This window comes from Mauremys reevesii, linkage group 2 (assembly GCF_016161935.1).
Source record: "Mauremys reevesii isolate NIE-2019 linkage group 2, ASM1616193v1, whole genome shotgun sequence".
In the NCBI taxonomy this organism is placed as follows: domain Eukaryota; kingdom Metazoa; phylum Chordata; order Testudines; family Geoemydidae; genus Mauremys; species Mauremys reevesii.
The window spans coordinates 133,580,713-133,599,940 of NC_052624.1; the positions used below are offsets into that span (position 1 = coordinate 133,580,713).

Below are 19,228 nucleotides of genomic sequence, written 5' to 3' on the forward strand. Positions count from 1 at the left end.
CTAATGTGGAATGGACGTGAACAACACATCTCAAAGAACAACGGTTACGAAAAGTAGGTAACCGTTTTTTCTGCATTATCTATTTGTTTGCACCAAAAAGAGAGGCTGAAGTGCTGTAAAGTATCTAGGTGGACTCAGTGGCGGCAACAATGAACTGATGTGGAATGTTGGGGAAGAGGGGATTTACAAAGGACAGACTTGCCTGTGATTCACAACTCAGGAATTCTGACAAATCAACCCAGATGTGTTGGAATGTTGCCTCTGTGCCTCTAGATGCTATTTGACTTCTTGCTACACAACTTCTGTCTTTTCAGGCATTTACATCTTTCCCCTCTGGATAAGTTTTGCTGATGTACCTCTGCAGTGTAACAGTCGTTTCTGTGGAAGCTTGTTTTCTTTTTACCTATCCCCTAAAGGCTTGGTTATGTAGTTGTTAATTTTTTTTAAAGTTAAATGTCATGTTATAGGGCATGTCTGCACTACAGAGCCTATATCAACATAGTTATGCAAGCATGGCCCCCTAGTGTAGGCATGGCCTGCGCTGACAGGAATGTTCTGTCAGTATGGGAACACCACCTCTTCGAACAATGCTAGCTGTGTCAACAGGACCCCTCTTCCATCAACAAAGCTGCGTCTATCCAGGGGTTTTGTTGGCTTAGCTATGTCAGTCGGGGTGGGGGTTTTCATACTCCTGACTGGCATAGCTATGCTGAGGTAACTCACAAGTATGGACCAAGCCCTAATCTAGTCAACTTTTAAACATATGTAAACGGGAGAAGTGGAAATGAGTATTCAATATATCCAGACATGATTAGCTCTTCATTTGCAACATATATAATTTAAACTACTGGGGCAAGATTAAGGCAAACTTCTCCTATGTGAGTGTCTAGTATTTTCAGGATAAAATTAGGATGCATAAGAAAAGTATGAGAGAAATTATTCTTTTGTTGGCTTATGTTTTTGTTCTGTGTTCCTTCTCAGAGGAGCATTGCTTTCTCAATTCAGTGGCATGTTGCTTGTTCTCAAATCAGGGTGTGGAATGCAGAGATGATTCCACAAAACAGATGGAAGATAAAAATGTGCTAAGCCAAAATATCCTTCTTGCTACATTGGCATGAGCATTGTACATTTATTAAAAATCGGGATTATAATTATGCACAGTATTTTAAGTGTAATTTTCTGGTGTGCATTTCAGTTGAATAAAAAGCTTATTTTATACGTACACTTTCCACAGTCCCCATTTTCTCTGCCCTTTCCATATTTTGATTTGTATTCGATTGCTCCTCTCACTGGTTTGAGAGATTTAGAAAAATGTTGCCCCTGTGTTTTTAGGCCACCACTTTCTTATAAACGGGTCTCACCTCTGGGGTAAGTGGCTCAAGTTCTGGTGCTCAGGGTTTGCAGTTAGCATTTGCTAACAATTACAGCACAGCAGCATGTGCAATATTACACACTAGGTATGTTTTTCTACTAAGTATGGGAACCACCATATCTTTGTCTTTGCAAAGTAAGCAAATAAGAACTACCGAGTTTGAGGACTGAATTGGAAAGTAACAGTCTGTATTTCAATGGGATGGTTTGTCCAGTGCACGTGCCAAAGTACTGCAAAATAAAATTCAGATATGGAAGAGAAATTACTAAACATATGTTCATAGTCTTATGTTAATACTAGTACAACCAGTTACTGGTCTGAATGATGTTTTGGGGAAATAGGTCTTGTGGCTGGACAGCATGAATAATAAAAAACTTGTTTACAAGAGTAGTGGTTTAGTTTGAGGTCTGTATGCAGAAATCAGTGGCAAGCTCCACTAATGATTTCCCAAGGTGTGGTTTAGCACTAGGGTGTGAGTAAAACAACCTTTGGGGTTGGGATACAAATATCCATTTGAAAGATGAGTGCTGTATGTGTAGGTGTCTATGTACTCGTCATTCTTCCACATGCTGCTATGCAAATACATAATTAAATGGATCCCTCGTCATCCATGATAGGAGGAAAATGGTGTAATGGCCATACCAGGTGTTTGTAGCAGTGCCAAAGTACAGCAAACAAATCATCTCAATAACTGGAGTAAAGTGTAGAAATACAGATCAGAGGTGAACACAGATTGTAGAGGACGGTGGGTTTAAAAACATTTATTTTTGGCATTTTACACGTAACACTTGTGAATATCCTGTCAAGTTAATTTTTAAAAAGTTAAAGCCTTTGCGCTGTATGTGGCATGTGCTTTTTAGAACAGCTTAGTCAACTCCTTTCTCTCCCTCCCTTCACTTCAATACAAATTTGTCACCTTTTCCATTGCAAACTGATGTGCGTTCAGGCCAAAATTCGGGAATGTGGGGAGGGAGGGAATACCGTGAGCTAAACGTAAAACGCAATGCAGAAAACCCCTGCTGCCCCAAACTTTGAAATGTATGACTGTAATTTATGAGGGGGAGGGGGAAATTATGGTGGAAGTAAAAGTGAGAAGAACACTTAAGGCTTGTCTGAACAGTGTGTTAGTCTGCACTAGAGGGGTATAAATTCTAGTGTGCACTAACATATTATGCACTAACTGGCGCTTGTGGACCCACTAAAAACTCCCTAGTGCATTTTAATGTAGTCCTGTTGAAACGTGTTTTCAAACAATTTACACAAAATATTGAAATAATAAAGTTGCTTAAATATGGTCAAATAGTATGTTCCTCTCTTTTTAATATTCATCTCTGCAATGGTAGCATCAGATTGTGCACTTTTTGATTTTAAAATCCCTTTTCTAAAAGGGACTTAGATATTTAGAATCTCAAGTCTCTCACAGAAAGGCCATGGGGCTTAAGCTCCTGAAATGCCTAATTTACTTTGGCGTAGGCTCCTAAGTTACCTATGTCCTTTTAAAAAATTACAAATTGAAAGGACACTTATCAGATACTAGCTCTGAAAGAAGAAGCCTTTACAAATACAGAAGGCCTTCGGGAATGTTTCTATAACTCTTTAAAATTCCTGTGGAAATAGCTTTTTAAACAAACACTCTACAGTGTTTGTTACACAGATATTGTAGCGCTGTGCGGATGGCCAAGACCATGCAAGGTAAACTGACAGTTTTTTAAATGGGTATTGTATTAGAGTTTGTGTCATTCAGTCCAGGCCAGGGAGTCGTCAGGTTTTTATTGTTTTGGGTTTTTTTTGTTTTTTTTTAAGTTGTTTAATTTCTAAGGTAAAACTATGCAAATTGTAATGAAATTACAAGGAGATGGAAAGAAATTCCAAATAGTTCTGAAAAATTGCTTGAATATCATGGCATAGGTTAACGACCAGTCGTTTTTCTCCCCTTTCACAAAATAACTTCTGAATATAAGAACAAAATAAGTTCTTCTGTGGTGTCTTATGTAATTGCAGCCTTTCAGTGGCTGTACAGTGTCAGCAATAGCTGGGAGGTTAGGTCAATCATGGAAATATTTAGATTGCCAGGATATTGCAGTGAATAACGTCATTTAAAAATACTAATAACCATCCTCAAATACTAATCACATGCTCTGAAGATTTTAGGAAAGAAATTGCGCAGGAGACGTGCTTGATATAGCAGATGTTTCTGAGACCTTACTATATTTATGTATGGAGAAATTTTAAGTTGGTGTAACGTTCATCTGCCAAAGATCCAGGAGTTGCAGCTTTGTTTGTGAGCTCCGAGGCTGATAAGGCATTATAGCAGAGAAGTGCAGTTGAAGAGGATTGTATTGAGATTGTACTCTCTTATCTACTTGTACAGCAATTCCTAGAGAAAGCTATTGAATTAAAATAATTCATGCAGGCAGGCAGTGCAGAGCCAGCCCAGCATTAGTAAGCCTCAACTCACCCTGCCAGGACCTCTTTAGCCCAGTAACCGAGTCTTCTGAAACATGGTTCTCTGTGGATTAGGAACAGAGAATTGGGGTGCTTCAGAGGCACAGGCTAGTGGGGTAGCTCTTGACTGGTTTAGGACACAAATTCAGAGGGGTCATCAGCTGACCAGTGGGCTGGGTAACAGACGCCCATAGGGGAACAAGGAGCCAAACATTTTATAGGCCCATGGGTTACAGAGAGCTTTAACACTTCATGCATGGCCAACACTTCTGAAAATCAGACTCCTTAGTTACCTAGTGTGGAAAAAATTGTCTCAAGGATTAAGACTATTGGAATCAGCTATCACAGGCAGGTGTATTCCAGGGACAAAATATTTTACATGTAGGACTATTAGGTTAGGCCAGGGACTGGCAACCTTTGGCACGCGGCCCGTCAGGGTAAGCCCCTGGCGGGCCGGGCCGGTTTGTTTACCTGCAGCGTCCACAGGTTCAGCCGATCGTAGCTCCCACTGGCCGCGGTTCGCTGTCCCAGGCCAATGGGGGCTGTGGGACGCAGTGGCCAGCACATCCCTCAGCCCGCATTACTTCCTGCAGCCCCCATTGCTGTGGAGCGGTGAACCACGACCAGTGGGAGCCGCAATTGGCTGAACCAGCGGATGCGGCAGGTAAACAAACTGGCCTGGCCGCCAGTGGATTTCCCTGACAGGCCATGTGCCAAAGGTTGCCGATCCCTGGGTTAGACTGTTTATTTTGGGACTAGAACCTGGGCAAATTTTTCAAAAGCGCCTAAGTCCTATTCTCAGAAGTGACAGGATCCTAAGTCCCTTTTCACTTTGAATGAGACTTGGACTCCTAAGTGAAAATGGAAAGAATTATCCCATGTAAATATTGTATTGTGTTCTGTTGGACTTGATAAAGTTTGCTTATGGTTTAGAACATTTTGTAAGCACTGTTGGCTGAATTGCTTGGGTTCAAGGAGTCCGCTACACATTCGGTCCGTTTGGTTTGGTTTACCAAAGTTTGAACTTTGTTCCTTAAATGAATAATTGGTGTTGTCTATAAATGACTATAGTCATAAGGAACAGATAATGAGCCAACCTGTGCTGTTTTGTACTCTTATTCCTATTGTAAATGATAGGGTTGCACATGTGTCAGAGGGATATGAGTTTGGCCCAGTCTCAGTAACTGTGCAGCTATGTGAAAACTGAGTTGTTGGCGTTACTTTAAGATATACCTAAGGTAATACATAGATAATGAAATTAAAACAATATTGTTGGAGTATTGTAGTTTTTTAATTATAATTGTAGTAAAGCTGTGTGTTTGGTTTTTTTAAAAAATCCAAAATTGTAATTTTTCATTATTTTTCATACAAGTATTTTGTCAAATTAATTTTTCATTGGATATTACGGAACCTTTTTTTGTCTGACAGCAACATTATAGGCAAGGGCTTAGAATATATGCTTAAATAGAAAAATCAAAACCTTAATTTTGCATAAGGTATTGCAGCATTACTAGCATATTGTAAATAACCCCAACTATACATACAATATGATGGGGGCTAATTTAGCTACAACAAATCAGGAAAAAGATCTTGGAGTCATCATGGATAGTTATCTGAAGATGTCCACGCAGTGTGCAGAGGCGGTCAAAAAAGCAAACAGGATGTTGGGAATCATTAAAAAAAGAGGATAGAGAATAAGACAGAAAATATATTATTGCCCTTATATAAATCGATGGTACCACCCACATCTTGAATACTGCTTTCAGATGTGGTCGCTTCATCTCAAAAAAGATATACTGGCACTAGAAAAGGTTCAAAGAAGGGCAACTAATATGATTAGGGGTTTGGAGAGTGTCCCATATGAGGAGAGATTAAAGAGGGTAGGACTCTTCAGCTTGGAAAAGAAGAGACTAAGGGGGGATATGATAGCGGTATATAAAATTATGAGTGATGTGGAGAAAGTGGATAAGGAAAAGTTATTTACTTATTCCCATAATACAAGAACTAGGGGTCACCAAATGAAATTAATAGGCAGCAGGTTTAAAACAAATAAAAGGAAGTTCTTCTTCATGCAGCGCACAGTCAACTTGTGGAACTCCTTACCTAAGGAGGTTGTGAAAGCTAGGACTATAACAGCGTTTAAAAGAGAACTGGATAAATTCATGGAGGTTAAGTCCATTAATGGCTATTAGCCAGGATGGGTAAGGAATGGTGTCCCTAGCCTCTGTTTGTCAGAGGATGGAGATGGATGGCAGGAGAGAGATCACTTGATCATTACCTGTTAGGTTCACTCCCTCTGGGGCACCTGGTATTGGCCACTGTCGGTAGACAGGATACTGGGCTAGATGGACCTTTGGTCTGACCCAGTACAGCCATTCTTATGTTCTTATGTCTTGAAATTAAGCAAAATTTCCTTCCTAATGTCATCAGTTTCCAACAGCATTATAGTTCAGAGTCATGTTCAGGGTTTTAGAGAAAATCACAGGTAATGTTGATACTGTATATCAAAGCAACCATTCAAAGATAATTGGAGTAAGATCTTAATTCTTTCTTGAGGGAACTCAAATAGGAATTATTTTTCCCTTTGGAAATAGTAAATAAAATCAAATTATTTAAAAAAAAAATAACCCACCAGATTTCATGAACATATGAAGTTCAGACACAAAAATTTGAGAGGTCATGATAAATTACAGAGAGGATGATCTGGGTAAACAAGATACTTGCAAGTTGTTTTATGCATCACGCTAAGTGTCTCATGTACTAACAAGAAAAAGTACTCACAGGAGTATTCACACCAGAAGTGAGTTCTCAGCCTCTTTGAACAGTATTTTGGTCATTTGTACAATAGATGTCCGGTAGCTGCAAATGTTAGTGGATAATTTGTGAAGCGAGACTCATGTTTAAGAGCTTGACTCATCCAGTCAGGGAACAGAATACCACATCATCCAAGGCTATGGCTACACTGCAGCTTAAGTTGACATAAATTATGTCGCTCAGGGCTGTGAATTAGCCCCCACTCTCTCCCAAGCGACGTAACTTATGCAGCCTTAAGCACTGGTGCAGACAGCATTATGTCAGGCCGACATAGCTACTGCCGCTCATGGGGGCTGGAGTAATTAAGCTGATGAGAGAGCTCTCTTCCACAGACTTAGAGCAGGTACACTAGGAAGCTTACAGCGGCGCAGCTGCATCAGTGCAGCTGTGCTACTGTAAGCCCTCCAGTATAGCCATAGCCTAAGTAACCAATAATACTACGCAATAGTAAATACTCAGTGATTTGTTATTTACAGGTTAAAGTGTGTTGTGAAAAGTAATTGCAAAAAGGCTTCTAAACATGCTTGCTGAAAAAGTACAAAGATGGAAAGGTGGAAGTTTATAGGATAAATTAGTTGTAATGAATAATTCAGCCAGTTGGCATTGCAAGTTATATGCTCTGTCTGGATTTAGTATGGTTCTATACTTGAGTAAGTGGACAGCATAATTGCCATAGCTAAATAGGTGACATACTGAGAGCGGATGAATATTTTCCATAGGACGCTAACTGAGATTGTGTTCTGCATTGAGGCTAGGAAAAAAAGAAGAGTCTCACAGGGTTTACAGAATAAATCCGGAAAACACATCTTTGATGTACCCCTTTGACTGCTATTGTTGATTTTCATGACCACTGCTCAGTGCCATGTACCTTTTATGTATGTGTCACTCAGCAGTGTAAATTTAGCTATTGAGATACATCTCCCTTCCTTCCTTCCTTCTCTCAGGGAGTGTTACCATAGCATTTTCCTCCCAGTGACTACCTCACAGAGCTGCAGATGGGACTGACTCTGAATTCTGTGCTGGTCGCTCCGATACGATGTAGTAGGAGAATGGGAAAGAGGGTAACATAGCAGCATGGATAAAACTCCACTTGTTTTTCAGCAAGAGAACAGCTTCTGTCTGACATGGGTTCATCAATTTTTGTTTAACATTGAGAACTGAATTTTGTATAAACAGAAGCAAATCTCGTGGGCTTTCTCATCTGTTTGCTTCTCCCAAGGAGATTCATACGAGGTAGTGTCTGCCTGACACCAGCGTTCACTTCTTTTCTCTTGTAGCTATGGACATGGCTCGAGGAGTTACAAAAAGAGCTGCTCGATGATGTCTATGCAGAGTCTGTGGAGGCGGTACAAGACTTGATCAAACGCTTTGGCCAGCAGCAACAGACCACTTTACAGGTTACAGTCAATGTCATCAAGGAAGGGGAGGATCTTATACAGCAACTAAGGTAATGCTTTTTCTTTTCTTTTCTTTTTTTTTTAAAGAGAAGTTGGTGTTAAATCTCTTAAACATTGTGTTTTAAAGCATTGGGGATATTTCTCCTTAAGCCTCTTCCCGCATATACTTCCCCCATATAATGGATCATTACCCTCTTGATTTTTTTGTGGGGGGAAGGGCGAGTATAAGCAGTACTATTAGATGTATTTCATTCTGTGCAGATCTTATCTAACCCTTTGTTTACAGGAAGTTAGGCTCACAAACATTCCCTTCGCATAAAGGAGAGTTAGCCTCCATAAATGATCTCTATGTGACATGAGTCAGCGGGGTATCAGGCAGAGGCATCCGTGTGGCATGACATGTTTAAGAATTACTGAACTCTGAGCAGCAGCCCTCTCTAAAGAGACTGTTTGTTTTAAATTGACACTTGAAGTTCTTTTGAATGTTAGCACGTGACGTGATTGGTTTTTTTCCTGTAGAGGCAACGTGAACGTGTGGTCCTGTCCATTACTGGTAGCTTAAATAAATCCTTGGGCACTTTCTGTATTCTGCAGAAGTGGGTGTTACCTCATCTGTGGTGGTGGTGGTTTTTTTTCCTCTTTTTCTTTTTTGGCTTTATGCTCAAGTAAAATCGAATCGTAATTCAGCATACAATGAAGTATGTAGTCATCATGTCTCATTTCCTCTTCAAAATGAAAAATTTTACATGGGCTTAAATTTTAATCTTGACAAAAACAGAATGTAGATTGAATACCAGGGCCGCCCGGGGTGGGGAGTGGGGGGAAGTGGGGCAATTTGCCCCAGGCCCCCACGAGAATCTCTGAGGCTCCCCCCACCTTCGTCTTTGCCTTCCCCCATCCACTGGTGCCTCAGCATGCTGTGTCCAGGAGCGGCCCTGGACAGAGCTAAAGCGGCATGGCTCCAGCGGGGCCTGAGCGCCTGCCGCTCAGAGCCGCCTGGTAAGGGGCCGGGGCAGCAAGCTGTGGCTGAGTGTCGGGAGCTCAGGTCCCGCTGGAGCCACGCCGCTTTAGCTCTGTCTAGGGCAGCTCCTGGATGTGGTGCACTGAGGCGCCGGGAGAGGGTGAGGGTGGGGATAAGCGGCACGGAAAGGGGGCTGGGGGGTTGGATAAGGGGCAGGAGTCCCGGGACAGGAAGGGGCGGGCAGAGGTTTGGGGGCAGTCAGGGGTTGGATCGTGGGCATTCCGGGGGTCTGCCAGGACTCGTCGGGGGGTGGATAGGGGTCGGGGCAGTCAGGGGACAGGGGGCATTAGTGGGGGGTGGGGTCCTGGGGTGGTGGTTGGGGGGGGGTAGCTTCATTTAAAATTAGCCGCTTTAGATTAATAGTGATAGAGCCAAGAGAGCCATGGGGGAGGGATCACATGAGAAGATCAATATCCATTCTACACCACCTACCTCCTTCCCAGCCCTACCAAGGGAGACCCCCCACCCCCTGCATTCCGCAGAGGCTCAGTAGTTCTCAAACTTTTGTACTAGTGACCCTTTTCACATAGCAAACCTAAGTGCGACCCCCTCTTATAAATTAAAAACACTTTTTTATATATTTAACACTGTTATAAATGCTGGAGGCAAAGTGGGGTTTGAGGTGGAGGCTGACAGCTCGCAACCCCCAGTAATAACCTCGTGACCCCCTGAGGGGTCCTGATCCCCAGTTTGAGACCCTCTGGGTTAATTTAATTTTAGCTCCCTGTGTCCATTCACATGCATGTGCTATTTTGAGCATTTCAGTTTTGACAACATAGGCTCATCCCAGATTCTGGAACAAGCTCAAATGCTCAGTTCGTGGAGTGTGCTATACTAAAGACAAACCCAAAGTAACCATCTCCAGTTTGTGAGGAAACAGATAAATGCATGGAGGTTAAGTCCATTAATGGCTATTAGCCAGGATGGGTAAGGAATGGTGTCCCTAGCCTCTGTTTGTCAGAGGGTGGAGATGGATGGCAGGATCATTACCTGTTAGGTTCACTCCCTCTGGGGCACTTGGCATTGGTCACTGTCGGAAGACAGGATACTGGGCTGGTTGGACCTTCGGTCTGACCCAATATGGCCGTTCTTATGTTCTAACCTAAATGAACCCAAAGTTATGGAGACAGATATGAGTCAAGGAAGCCAGCAGAGTATCGGAAACCTGGAAAAATCTCTGACTGGATGGGCTCAGGTCACAAGCTGAGGTGATTCAAAAGTTTTGGATTTTTCAGAATTTTTTTATTGTTTCTTTAAACAGTCAAACACAGCAAGCAGCAAATATTTGGCCACACATTTCTGAAACCGCAAACCATGTTCAGGTTTTGGCAGACTAATTTCAGCTTTTCAATTAAAAAACCCACCACAACTTTTGAAGGAAAGCAGACATCGTCTGTGACTTTTTTCTGGTTTTTAAAAACCCCTAGTTTTCGATCCAAAAAAAGTTTTGACGGAAAATATTTGTCCAACCCTTTTAATGAGCTTTAGTGCCTTTTAGCACTAGCTGATGCTGAGAACCAGTGATACCTTGTAAAGAAGTTTTCTCAAAACTGGTTTGTGCCGAGATGCAGAAGGTTTTTCAATTTTTATTTTTCCCAGGGCGGGCTGGGGAGGCAAGTGGGGCAGTTTGCCCTGGCCCCCACAGGGGCCCCCATGAGAATACAGTATTCTATAGTATTGCAACTTTTTTTATGGAAGGGGCCCCCAAAATTGCTTTGCCCCAGGCCCCCTGAATCCTCGGGGCGGCCCTGTTGAATACATGTATTAAACAAGAACATGCCTATATGTTGAACACTGAGGCAGAAAAAGAAATTAATCTAGTATCCTGATGCTTTATTCAATTACTACAGCATAATTTTAATAATTTATCAAAGGACCTTATTTGCTGAAACAAGGCCAACTTCCTCCTAGTGTTGTTCATACTAATGGTTTTAGTTAAAGAGCTTTGTCATGCACGTTCAACAGTTGACTGTATGTAATCCAATTCCTGTTGCTTTTTTTCATAATACCCCTTTTCCTTCCTTTCCACTTTCAATAGGGATTCTGCCATTTCTAGTAACAAGACCCCTCACAACAGTTCCATCAATCACATAGAGACAGTACTGCAGCAGCTGGATGAGGCCCAGTCTCAGATGGAGGAGCTTTTTCAGGAACGCAAGATCAAGCTTGAACTCTTCCTGCAGCTACGCATATTTGAGAGAGATGCAATAGATGTGAGTCTTTGTTTTGTGCATAACATTAATTAAATTTGTTTTAGCCCTATGGGAAGATTTATACTAAAAAGGATGTATTTTGAATCAGACATATGAAAATAATGATTTCACTGGTTTAGTTGTTACCTGAATGGTCTGACGGATTTGCTTTCCTCCAAAATATGGGAGTGCCATGGCCTGAGTGTCGAACTGGAAGCTAAAGACTCCTTCATTCTAATTCGAGCTCTGATAAACACATACTGTGGCCACTGGCAAATTACTTAATCTTGCTGCTACAGTTAATCCGTGTATAAAATGGGGCGTTAAGCTATCAAACTGACTTTTTCACAGGGGTGTAGAGGATGAAATCATTGTAAAGAGCTTGAGTATGAAAAAATACTACATTAATGCTATTCAGTAGTAGTTATAACAGTCCTTTCTTCCTCTTCTGCACACCAGATTCTCAGTTGCAGATATATTAAACCTCAAGAGTGCTTCTGAATGGCTGTTTTTGCTGCTCTTGGAAAGCCATAGCGGCTGCAACTAAAACAACCCCCCCCCCCTCCCCACACACACACACTTTTCCATAGCATTTAAAATAACAAAAGCCACCCATTCAGTTTTACTGCAAAACCTGCCCAAACTTGCAAGCAGCTTGTGGACTGACCAACATTTGGATGAAAATACTTGCTATTGGTGTGAATGCTTTTTGGCTATATGTATTTTAAGTAACTTTACATATCAAATTAATCTAGATTCCCCATATGTTAGTAAAATGGCCTTTCAAAGATGCTGCTGGGTTAATCATGTATCCTTTAAAAAAACAAAACAACCCAAGCCATTAACTGCTGTTTGATACTATAAATGCACACAAAAATTCTCAGAAACTTAATGCAGAATTAAGGCTGACCAGTGGTGCCTGAATGTGGAGAGTGGCTAAATTTAAACCTGTGAAAACAAAGAATTGAAGAGTTAAGGTTCATGCCAGCCTCCACAGTGCAACCTTAACTCTGCCCTATGGAGCTGGCAATAGCCATGAGAAATGGCTAGAAAGGTGGTGCAAAGGTTAACAAACTACTGAGATGTGGTGGTTTCTCAGTCTCTTCATGTCTTCAAATCAAGAATCTTATTGGAAGATGCTTTAGTCAGACCAAAACTGTTAGACCTAATGCAGGAGTAACTGGGTGAAATTCTCTGGCCTGCGTTATATTTTGTTGTTAAATATCTGTGTATCTATTATAGGAGATATGAGGGAAAACTAAGAACATGCCATTGTTTGCATTGTGCTCCACACACCTGAATTCCAGTATTTATCTGCATGCATTCTAGCTATAGTTATTGTGCTAGGTGTTTCTGTTCTGAATGGTGGAGCGATTTGTTGGGGCAGCTTGTCAGATCTGTGATGAGTAGAGAGGTGCTTGTGTACCTCGAGGAATCAAATATGCCTCATTTCAGCACTGAGTTTGGTAGCATGTCAATAGAGGTGCACAAAGGTGTCTGTTTGACATAGGGACTGACATACCTCACTGGTCTCAAGGGCTTACTGAGGGTTACGTGAAGGCAATGTCTCAGAAGGAATCTTCAGGGCAAGAGTGAAGGGTGGTTTATGTGCAGTAGGCTCAGTGTTTGAGTATAGGCCAAGTACAGGCAGCTTCTGTTTGCTACATCTGACTTAAACCTGAGTTTTGCCTTAGCTAAGGAAAGGTGTTACACTTCGTCCTAGAGTGCTAATGTGCACTGTTCCCAAAGAGTTGTGCAGTATCTAAGAAGACAGAGTATTCTCAGAGAGGAAACAGTCACAGTTGTGTTGCAAGAGTGGTGTGGACCTTAACTTTGTATTTCCTGGTTTTCACTAGGTTTAGCCACCTTCCGCCTTCCGGAAAGGCACAAGGCACACCAGGCAGCCGTAACTTTCTGTTAATGACGTTTTCAGCATTTAATGACGTTTGTTTAAAAAAAAAAATTCACAGCACCTCTGTGACAGGGCATGCCTCACCACTGCAGCACCTCCTGCTGGCTGTCTGGGGAATTAGCGCTGTCACCTCTATTCCTGAATCCACGTCACTCCCAGGACCACGGCGTCCTCTTCAGTGACACTGCCCTCTAGCTGTGCCACACATTCTATCCCCCCTTCGGGGGGAACGTGCAGTCTACTGTCCAGCCACTTCCTTCAGTGCAAACTGCAGTCCATGGGCTAGCCCCTTCCTTCAGTGGCTCCAGCACCCTCCTTGCCCTCAGTCTGTAGATCCCTGCAGCCTGCCAGAGCTGCCTTTAGCTCCCTGGGTCTCTGCCTACAGCACTGCTCTGCGCAGGGTGCTTGCTGCCCTCTGCCTACAAGGCAGCCACTCCTCCTCCCTTCTCAAGCTCCACGGAGTGACTCTCCCTGCTCTGTTCTGCTGCCCTTCTTATATGGGCCAGCCTGGCCCTGATTGGTTGCTCCTATAATCCCTTCTGTGATTGGCTGCCTCCTGCACATCCTCCCTAGGGCTGCTTTTAGCCTCTTTTCTCCCAGTGTGGGGCAGATGCCCCATCACAACCTCCTTTTACTATAGCCCAGCTCTTCCTCTCCACTGCCTCTGGCTCCTTAGGAATGATTACTGGCTACAGAAGGCACTGGCTGCATGTTGATCCCTTCACTGCCCCCTTCATCATCTCTTCATCTCCCCTCTCTCCGCCTGGCCAGCACAGCCTGGTTCTCCCTTCTCCCCACAGAGAAACTGGCATCAGCATGGGACCTGCAGTTTGAGGAGAGGCTGCAGGGACTAGCATGGAGTTAGCGGGGAGTCTCCCGATGTCTGTTCCCCATCTATTTAAAAAACAAGTAGCACTGACCTGCCTTACAGGGGAGTTGGGAGGGTAAATACAATAAAGATTGCGAGGTGTTCAGATACTACAGTGATAGGGGGCCACGTCAGTCCCTATGATTGGCTGAAGCCCTGCAGCATCCACAGCCCCACTCCACAGCTCTGACCCCTTCCTTTCCAGCCGGCACTGTTCCAACACTCCATCTGCACTGTCTGACCCACATGTTCCTTCCCCTGTGCTCAGACTTGCCTTCCACTGCTCCAGTTACTCCAGCATTTCCTCCATCACACCCACTGCTCGAACCCCCCTACCCCCACGTACCTGTTGTTTTGAGCCCCACTCTCTCACATCAGCTCCACCCTCATCCTTGCCACTCCGTGCCCCCTGCAAAGTTGAAGGGGATGGGGCTGTGAGCTGCCTGTACCTGCTGGAGGCAGGAAGGGGCAGGAGAGTGCTCCCCCCAGGCCAAGTGTAAGGGATAGGGCTCTGCACATCCATTTACAGCATAGGAGACATGTAGAAGTATCCCATTAATGTCAGTGAGAAGTTCTCAGCAAAACGAGGGCGCTCTACGGATATGAATACATTCTGAATCAATAGCTCCGATTCAGACTGTATTCTGAATCAGAATACAGCACTGCAGCATTCATCTAAGTGCCTGTTCTTCACTATTATCAGGCTCCCCCTCTCCCCCTTCAAGGATTGCTGCTCTTGTGGGCCAAGCTCAGCTCCTCAGTTTCCATGCTTTGTGCCTCCTCTCAGTTCCCCATCCAGAGGGTCAGGGACCTCCAGATGTTAGCTCACAAAAGCAGCAAAGATTGGGGCTCTGACCTTCTCAGAGGGTCATGCCCCCCCCAGATTCCGGCTCGTGCTGCAGGGCAGGGAGTGAAGCTTAGAAGTGTCCAGAGGGGCAGAGCCCCCCGCATGCTCATTCACATATGGGGGGTCAGTGAGAGGTGCTCAGAACCTTCCAGAGGGACAGGAATCCCCAGATCCCATCTCGCACGTGGGTGTGGGCAAGGAGACTGGCTCAGAGTCCCCAAACCCTGGCTCATTCTTGGCACCCAGCTGTGTCCCTGAGAGATGGGGCTGTGAATGGGCTCATCCAGGGCCGGAGGAGCAGCGCAGAGGTGGGAAGGGAAGAGTGTGGGGCAGACAGTGTTTGAAGGCTCCCTTACCTTAACAGAGGTGGCTGTTCTCACTTTTCAGTAGCTGTGCCAAAGCTCCGTCCTACAGGGGAAGTTTGGCAAAGGGACAGAGAACACACTCTCCACTACCCAGCCCACCCCCTCGCTGCTCCAGCCCCCCCGCCTCATCTTCCTGCTTCTGCCCCACAAAAGTATATAAGAGTCTGAAAATGTTAGGATCAGCTCATGTAAGGGGCAGGGGCTGTTGAAAGGAAATCCTTGATCAAACTGGCCAGTAACTTGCTCTTCTTTGATCATACTCACTTCTGTTGCTTAGGAAACAGCTGAAGACCCTGATTGTCTAGGGTCTTTCATCTTCACTTGGTTTAATTCTTGACAGCAATTCTTAAGTAAAATCAGACTTTGCATTTAGATTTTAGAGCACGTTAAAGCAGAAATTTTGGTGTCAGGGCAAAACTCCCCAAAAGAGCCTTTGCTGGATGCAGGCAGAGAACCAGAAATATGCACAACACGCACTCTCTTGAGAGCTGCCAAGGGTGGGGCTTGACCTCACAATGCATGGGAGTTGCTCAGGTTCAGTAAACGTAACTTGTCACCTTGAGCCACCCAGTTGCTGTGACAACAGATGGCCTGGAAGCCTTTTTGTTGTTAACAAAGTCCTGGTCTTGCTAAACATATATGCTTGAATCTTTGTGCCAAGTTAGCACAAGCTGATTGGAAGTTCCTGACTCTAAAGTTAATAACTACTTCAATATTGCTTCCCCAGCAGAGGAGTGGGAGCTGTGCACTAATTGAGAGCAGTGCTGATTGACTGAGATCTAGCTGGGAAGGATCAGAGCCATAGGTTAAGTCTTAGGTGTCTGCAAAATCATGCTGAAACACTAGGGCGTGTCTTCACTGGCAACATTAAAGCGCTGCCGCGGCAGCGCTTCAACGTGGCTTGTGTAGTCGCTCTAAAAAAACCCACCTCCACAGGGGAATAGCTACCAGCGCAGGTGCACTGTCTACACTGGCACTTTACAGTGCTGAAACTTGCAGCGCTCAGGGGTGTTTTTTCATACCCCTGAGCAAGAAAGTTGCAGCACTGTAAAGTGCCAGTGTAGACAAGCCCATAGATGACTTTGTAAAATGCTGCGGTAAGGGGAGGCTGTATCTTGGAAGTCTTTGCTCAAATGATCCCATATTTGAACCACTGATATTACCCAGCATCCGCCATGAGCACAACAAATTTCAAGCCAATCAGAGGTAGCATGAGGATTTTAAAGTGCTTAGAGTAGTCTGCTTTTAAACAGAAAGTAATGCTCAGACTTGACTGTCACTACCTTGGCATTCAGCTTTGTTAACCATTTGTGGTGTTTACTGTTTTACTTAGCTTTGATAGTGAAAATAAACTACTTGATTTCTCAAGCAATAGCACAATTCTCCAATATTTAAATCCATGGGTACTGTTATAGAATCATAGAAAAGTAGGGCTGGAAGAGACCTCAAGATGTTATCAAGACCGGCCTCCTGCACTTAGACCATTCCTGACAGGTGTTTGTCCGATGGGGATTCCCCAGTCTCCCTTGGACGTTCATTCCAGATCTTAACTATCCTTATAGTTAGAAAGTTTCTCCTAATATCTAACTTAATCTCCCTTGCTGCAGATTAAGTCCAAACTACTTGTCCAACCTTCAGTGGACATGGAGAACAATTGATCACTATCCTCTTTTTATAACAGCCCTTAACATATTTAAAGACTATTATCAGACACGCCCCCAGTCGTCTTTTCTCAAGACTAAACATGCCCAGTTTTTTTAATCTTTCCACATACGTCAGGTTTTGTAAACCTTTTATCATTGTTGTTTGTTCAGTCTCATCTGAACTGTCTCCAGTTTGCTCACGTCTTTACTAAACTGTGGTGCCCAGCATTGGACACAGTATTCTAGCTGAGGCTTCACCAGTGCCAAGGAGAGCGAACAATTTACATCCCTTGTCTTATACAACAATCCAGTTAATACACCCTAAAATAATTGCCTTTTTCCCAATTGCATCACATTGTTCACTTATATTCATTTTGTGATCCACTATAACCCCCAGATCCTTGTCAGCAGTACTACCGCCTACCCACGTATTCCCTAGTTTGTATTTGTGCATTTGATTTTTCCTTTCTAAGTTAAGTACTTTGCACTTATCTTCACTGGATTTCATCTTGTTGAATTCAGACAGGTTCTCCCAATTTTTCAAGGTCCTTTTGAATTCTAATCTAGACCTCTGAAGTGTTAACAACCCCTCCCATCGTCATGTCATGTGCAAATATTACAAGTATACCATCAACTCCATTATCCTTGTCATTAATGAAAATGTTTAATAGTACCAGACACGTCGGATCCCTGCAGGATGCCACTAGATACACCCTCCCAGTTGGACAGCGAACCATTGATAACTACTCTTTTGAATATGGTTGTTCAACTAGTTGTGCATCCACCTTGTAGTAATTTAATCTAGACTGCATTTCTCCAGTTTGTTTATAAGAATGCCATGTGGGACTGTGTCAAAAGCCACCCTAAAATCAAATTTGATCACATCTACTGCTTTTTCCCTAACCAGCAGGCCAGTAACCCTATCAAAGAAGGAAATTAGGTTCGTTTGGCATCACTTGTTCTTGACAAATTTATGTTGGCTATTCAACCCTGTTATCGTGAAAGTACTTACAAACTGATGGTTTAGTAATTTGTTCCAGAAACTGGACTCACCAAAGCCCTGGCTCACTGTCTGTGCTGCCATTTATACCTGTGCTAGCTCTGTGTGCAGTGTCTGCATGCCCTCCTGAGAGTGGACGTTCCCTAAGGGATCCAATATGGCATACCTCAAAACATGCCTACATTACAGCTTTAAAATACTGTGTGTTTAAGTGGCTAATTTGCATGATGTCTAGTAAGCAAAGTAACCAGAGGAAAAAATGCATCCAAGCACATAACCCTTCTACCCATTGCTTAAGCTGTGATCCTTTCTGATCAGCTTTTTTTCCCACATGGCCAGATAAACCCAATAGGTACCAATAGTGTGTCAAGATTTCTGTGCAGCTTTCCTGTGTTCTTGTAACTTTTCAATCCTGAGTAACCCCTTGGCAGATCAGTGTCAGAGCCCCTCACCATGTTACAACCCCCTATAATAGTGCCAGTTTTTCCCATAGCCAGTTAGGCAGCAGCCCCAAGACCTGCATTCTTACTACCCAGCTTACATGAGCACCTCTTAGCAGGGCTATCTGGTTTTCAATGTTTTCTGCCTCTCTTTCCTCACTGCTGTTGGTGCCCATCTGTCTTGCTTCCCAAATCACAATGCCCTAGGAATAGGCTTTTCCCAACAAATTGGTTTGTATGATGATTCTTTTCTCATGCCAGTGCCAATTTTCAGTGAAACATAGGGGAGTCCAGAAAGGTTTTGTAGTAAAACATAGATAATAGGCCCCAGATCATTTGGTGTTTGAGGTTTCTCTGTATGAAACAGGTTTGTTTGAGTCCTCTGGCTGTTTTATCTTTTTCTATCTTATCACAAGAAAGTAATCCGGTCTGATCAACAGTGAGGCTTGCAGATATTCTGTTGGGTTACTGTGCTAACTTTGTATAAATTGCCTTTGTTTTCTTAATTAACTGTTTGCAGTTTCTGATAGTTGTTTATGCTTTAGGCTTGGTCTACACCCAAAACTTAAATCGACCTAGTTAAGCCAACCTACAGCGTCTACAGGTGGTATAGATAGCGCTTTGTCAGTGGAAGAATTCTGTCGAACTAGCTGCTTCTCTTGAAGGAATGGGCTTACTACACTGACGGAAAAAACCTTCTATCACTGTAGTAAGGGTCTATGCTACAGCGGCATAGCTGCAGTACTGCAGATGTGCTGTTCTAGTGCTTGTCATGTAAACATCCCCCTGATGGTATCAGCTACAAGAGTGCTACTAATTTTCAAATCGACACATGGAAAAATACTCGCTTGGGAAGAAAAAAAAACGACTTTGCATTTGATTTGAAGTACTAAAAGATGGTTTGCTAAAATA

The 19,228-nt window shown here is 43.3% G+C and overlaps 1 protein-coding gene across 12 annotated transcripts in view; it reads left to right on the top strand.

The window, feature by feature from the left end:
- The window catches only part of TRIO (trio Rho guanine nucleotide exchange factor), a 437,405-nt gene that overhangs the window by 232,906 nt on the left and 185,271 nt on the right, over nt 1-19,228 (top strand). For all 12 annotated transcript variants that reach the window (XM_039521976.1, XM_039521977.1, XM_039521978.1 and 9 more), the window contains 2 exons: nt 7,909-8,078; nt 11,088-11,262. In XM_039521976.1, coding sequence (XP_039377910.1) covers nt 7,909-8,078; nt 11,088-11,262 — 345 coding nt within the window. The remainder of the gene's footprint in view (nt 1-7,908; nt 8,079-11,087; nt 11,263-19,228) is intronic.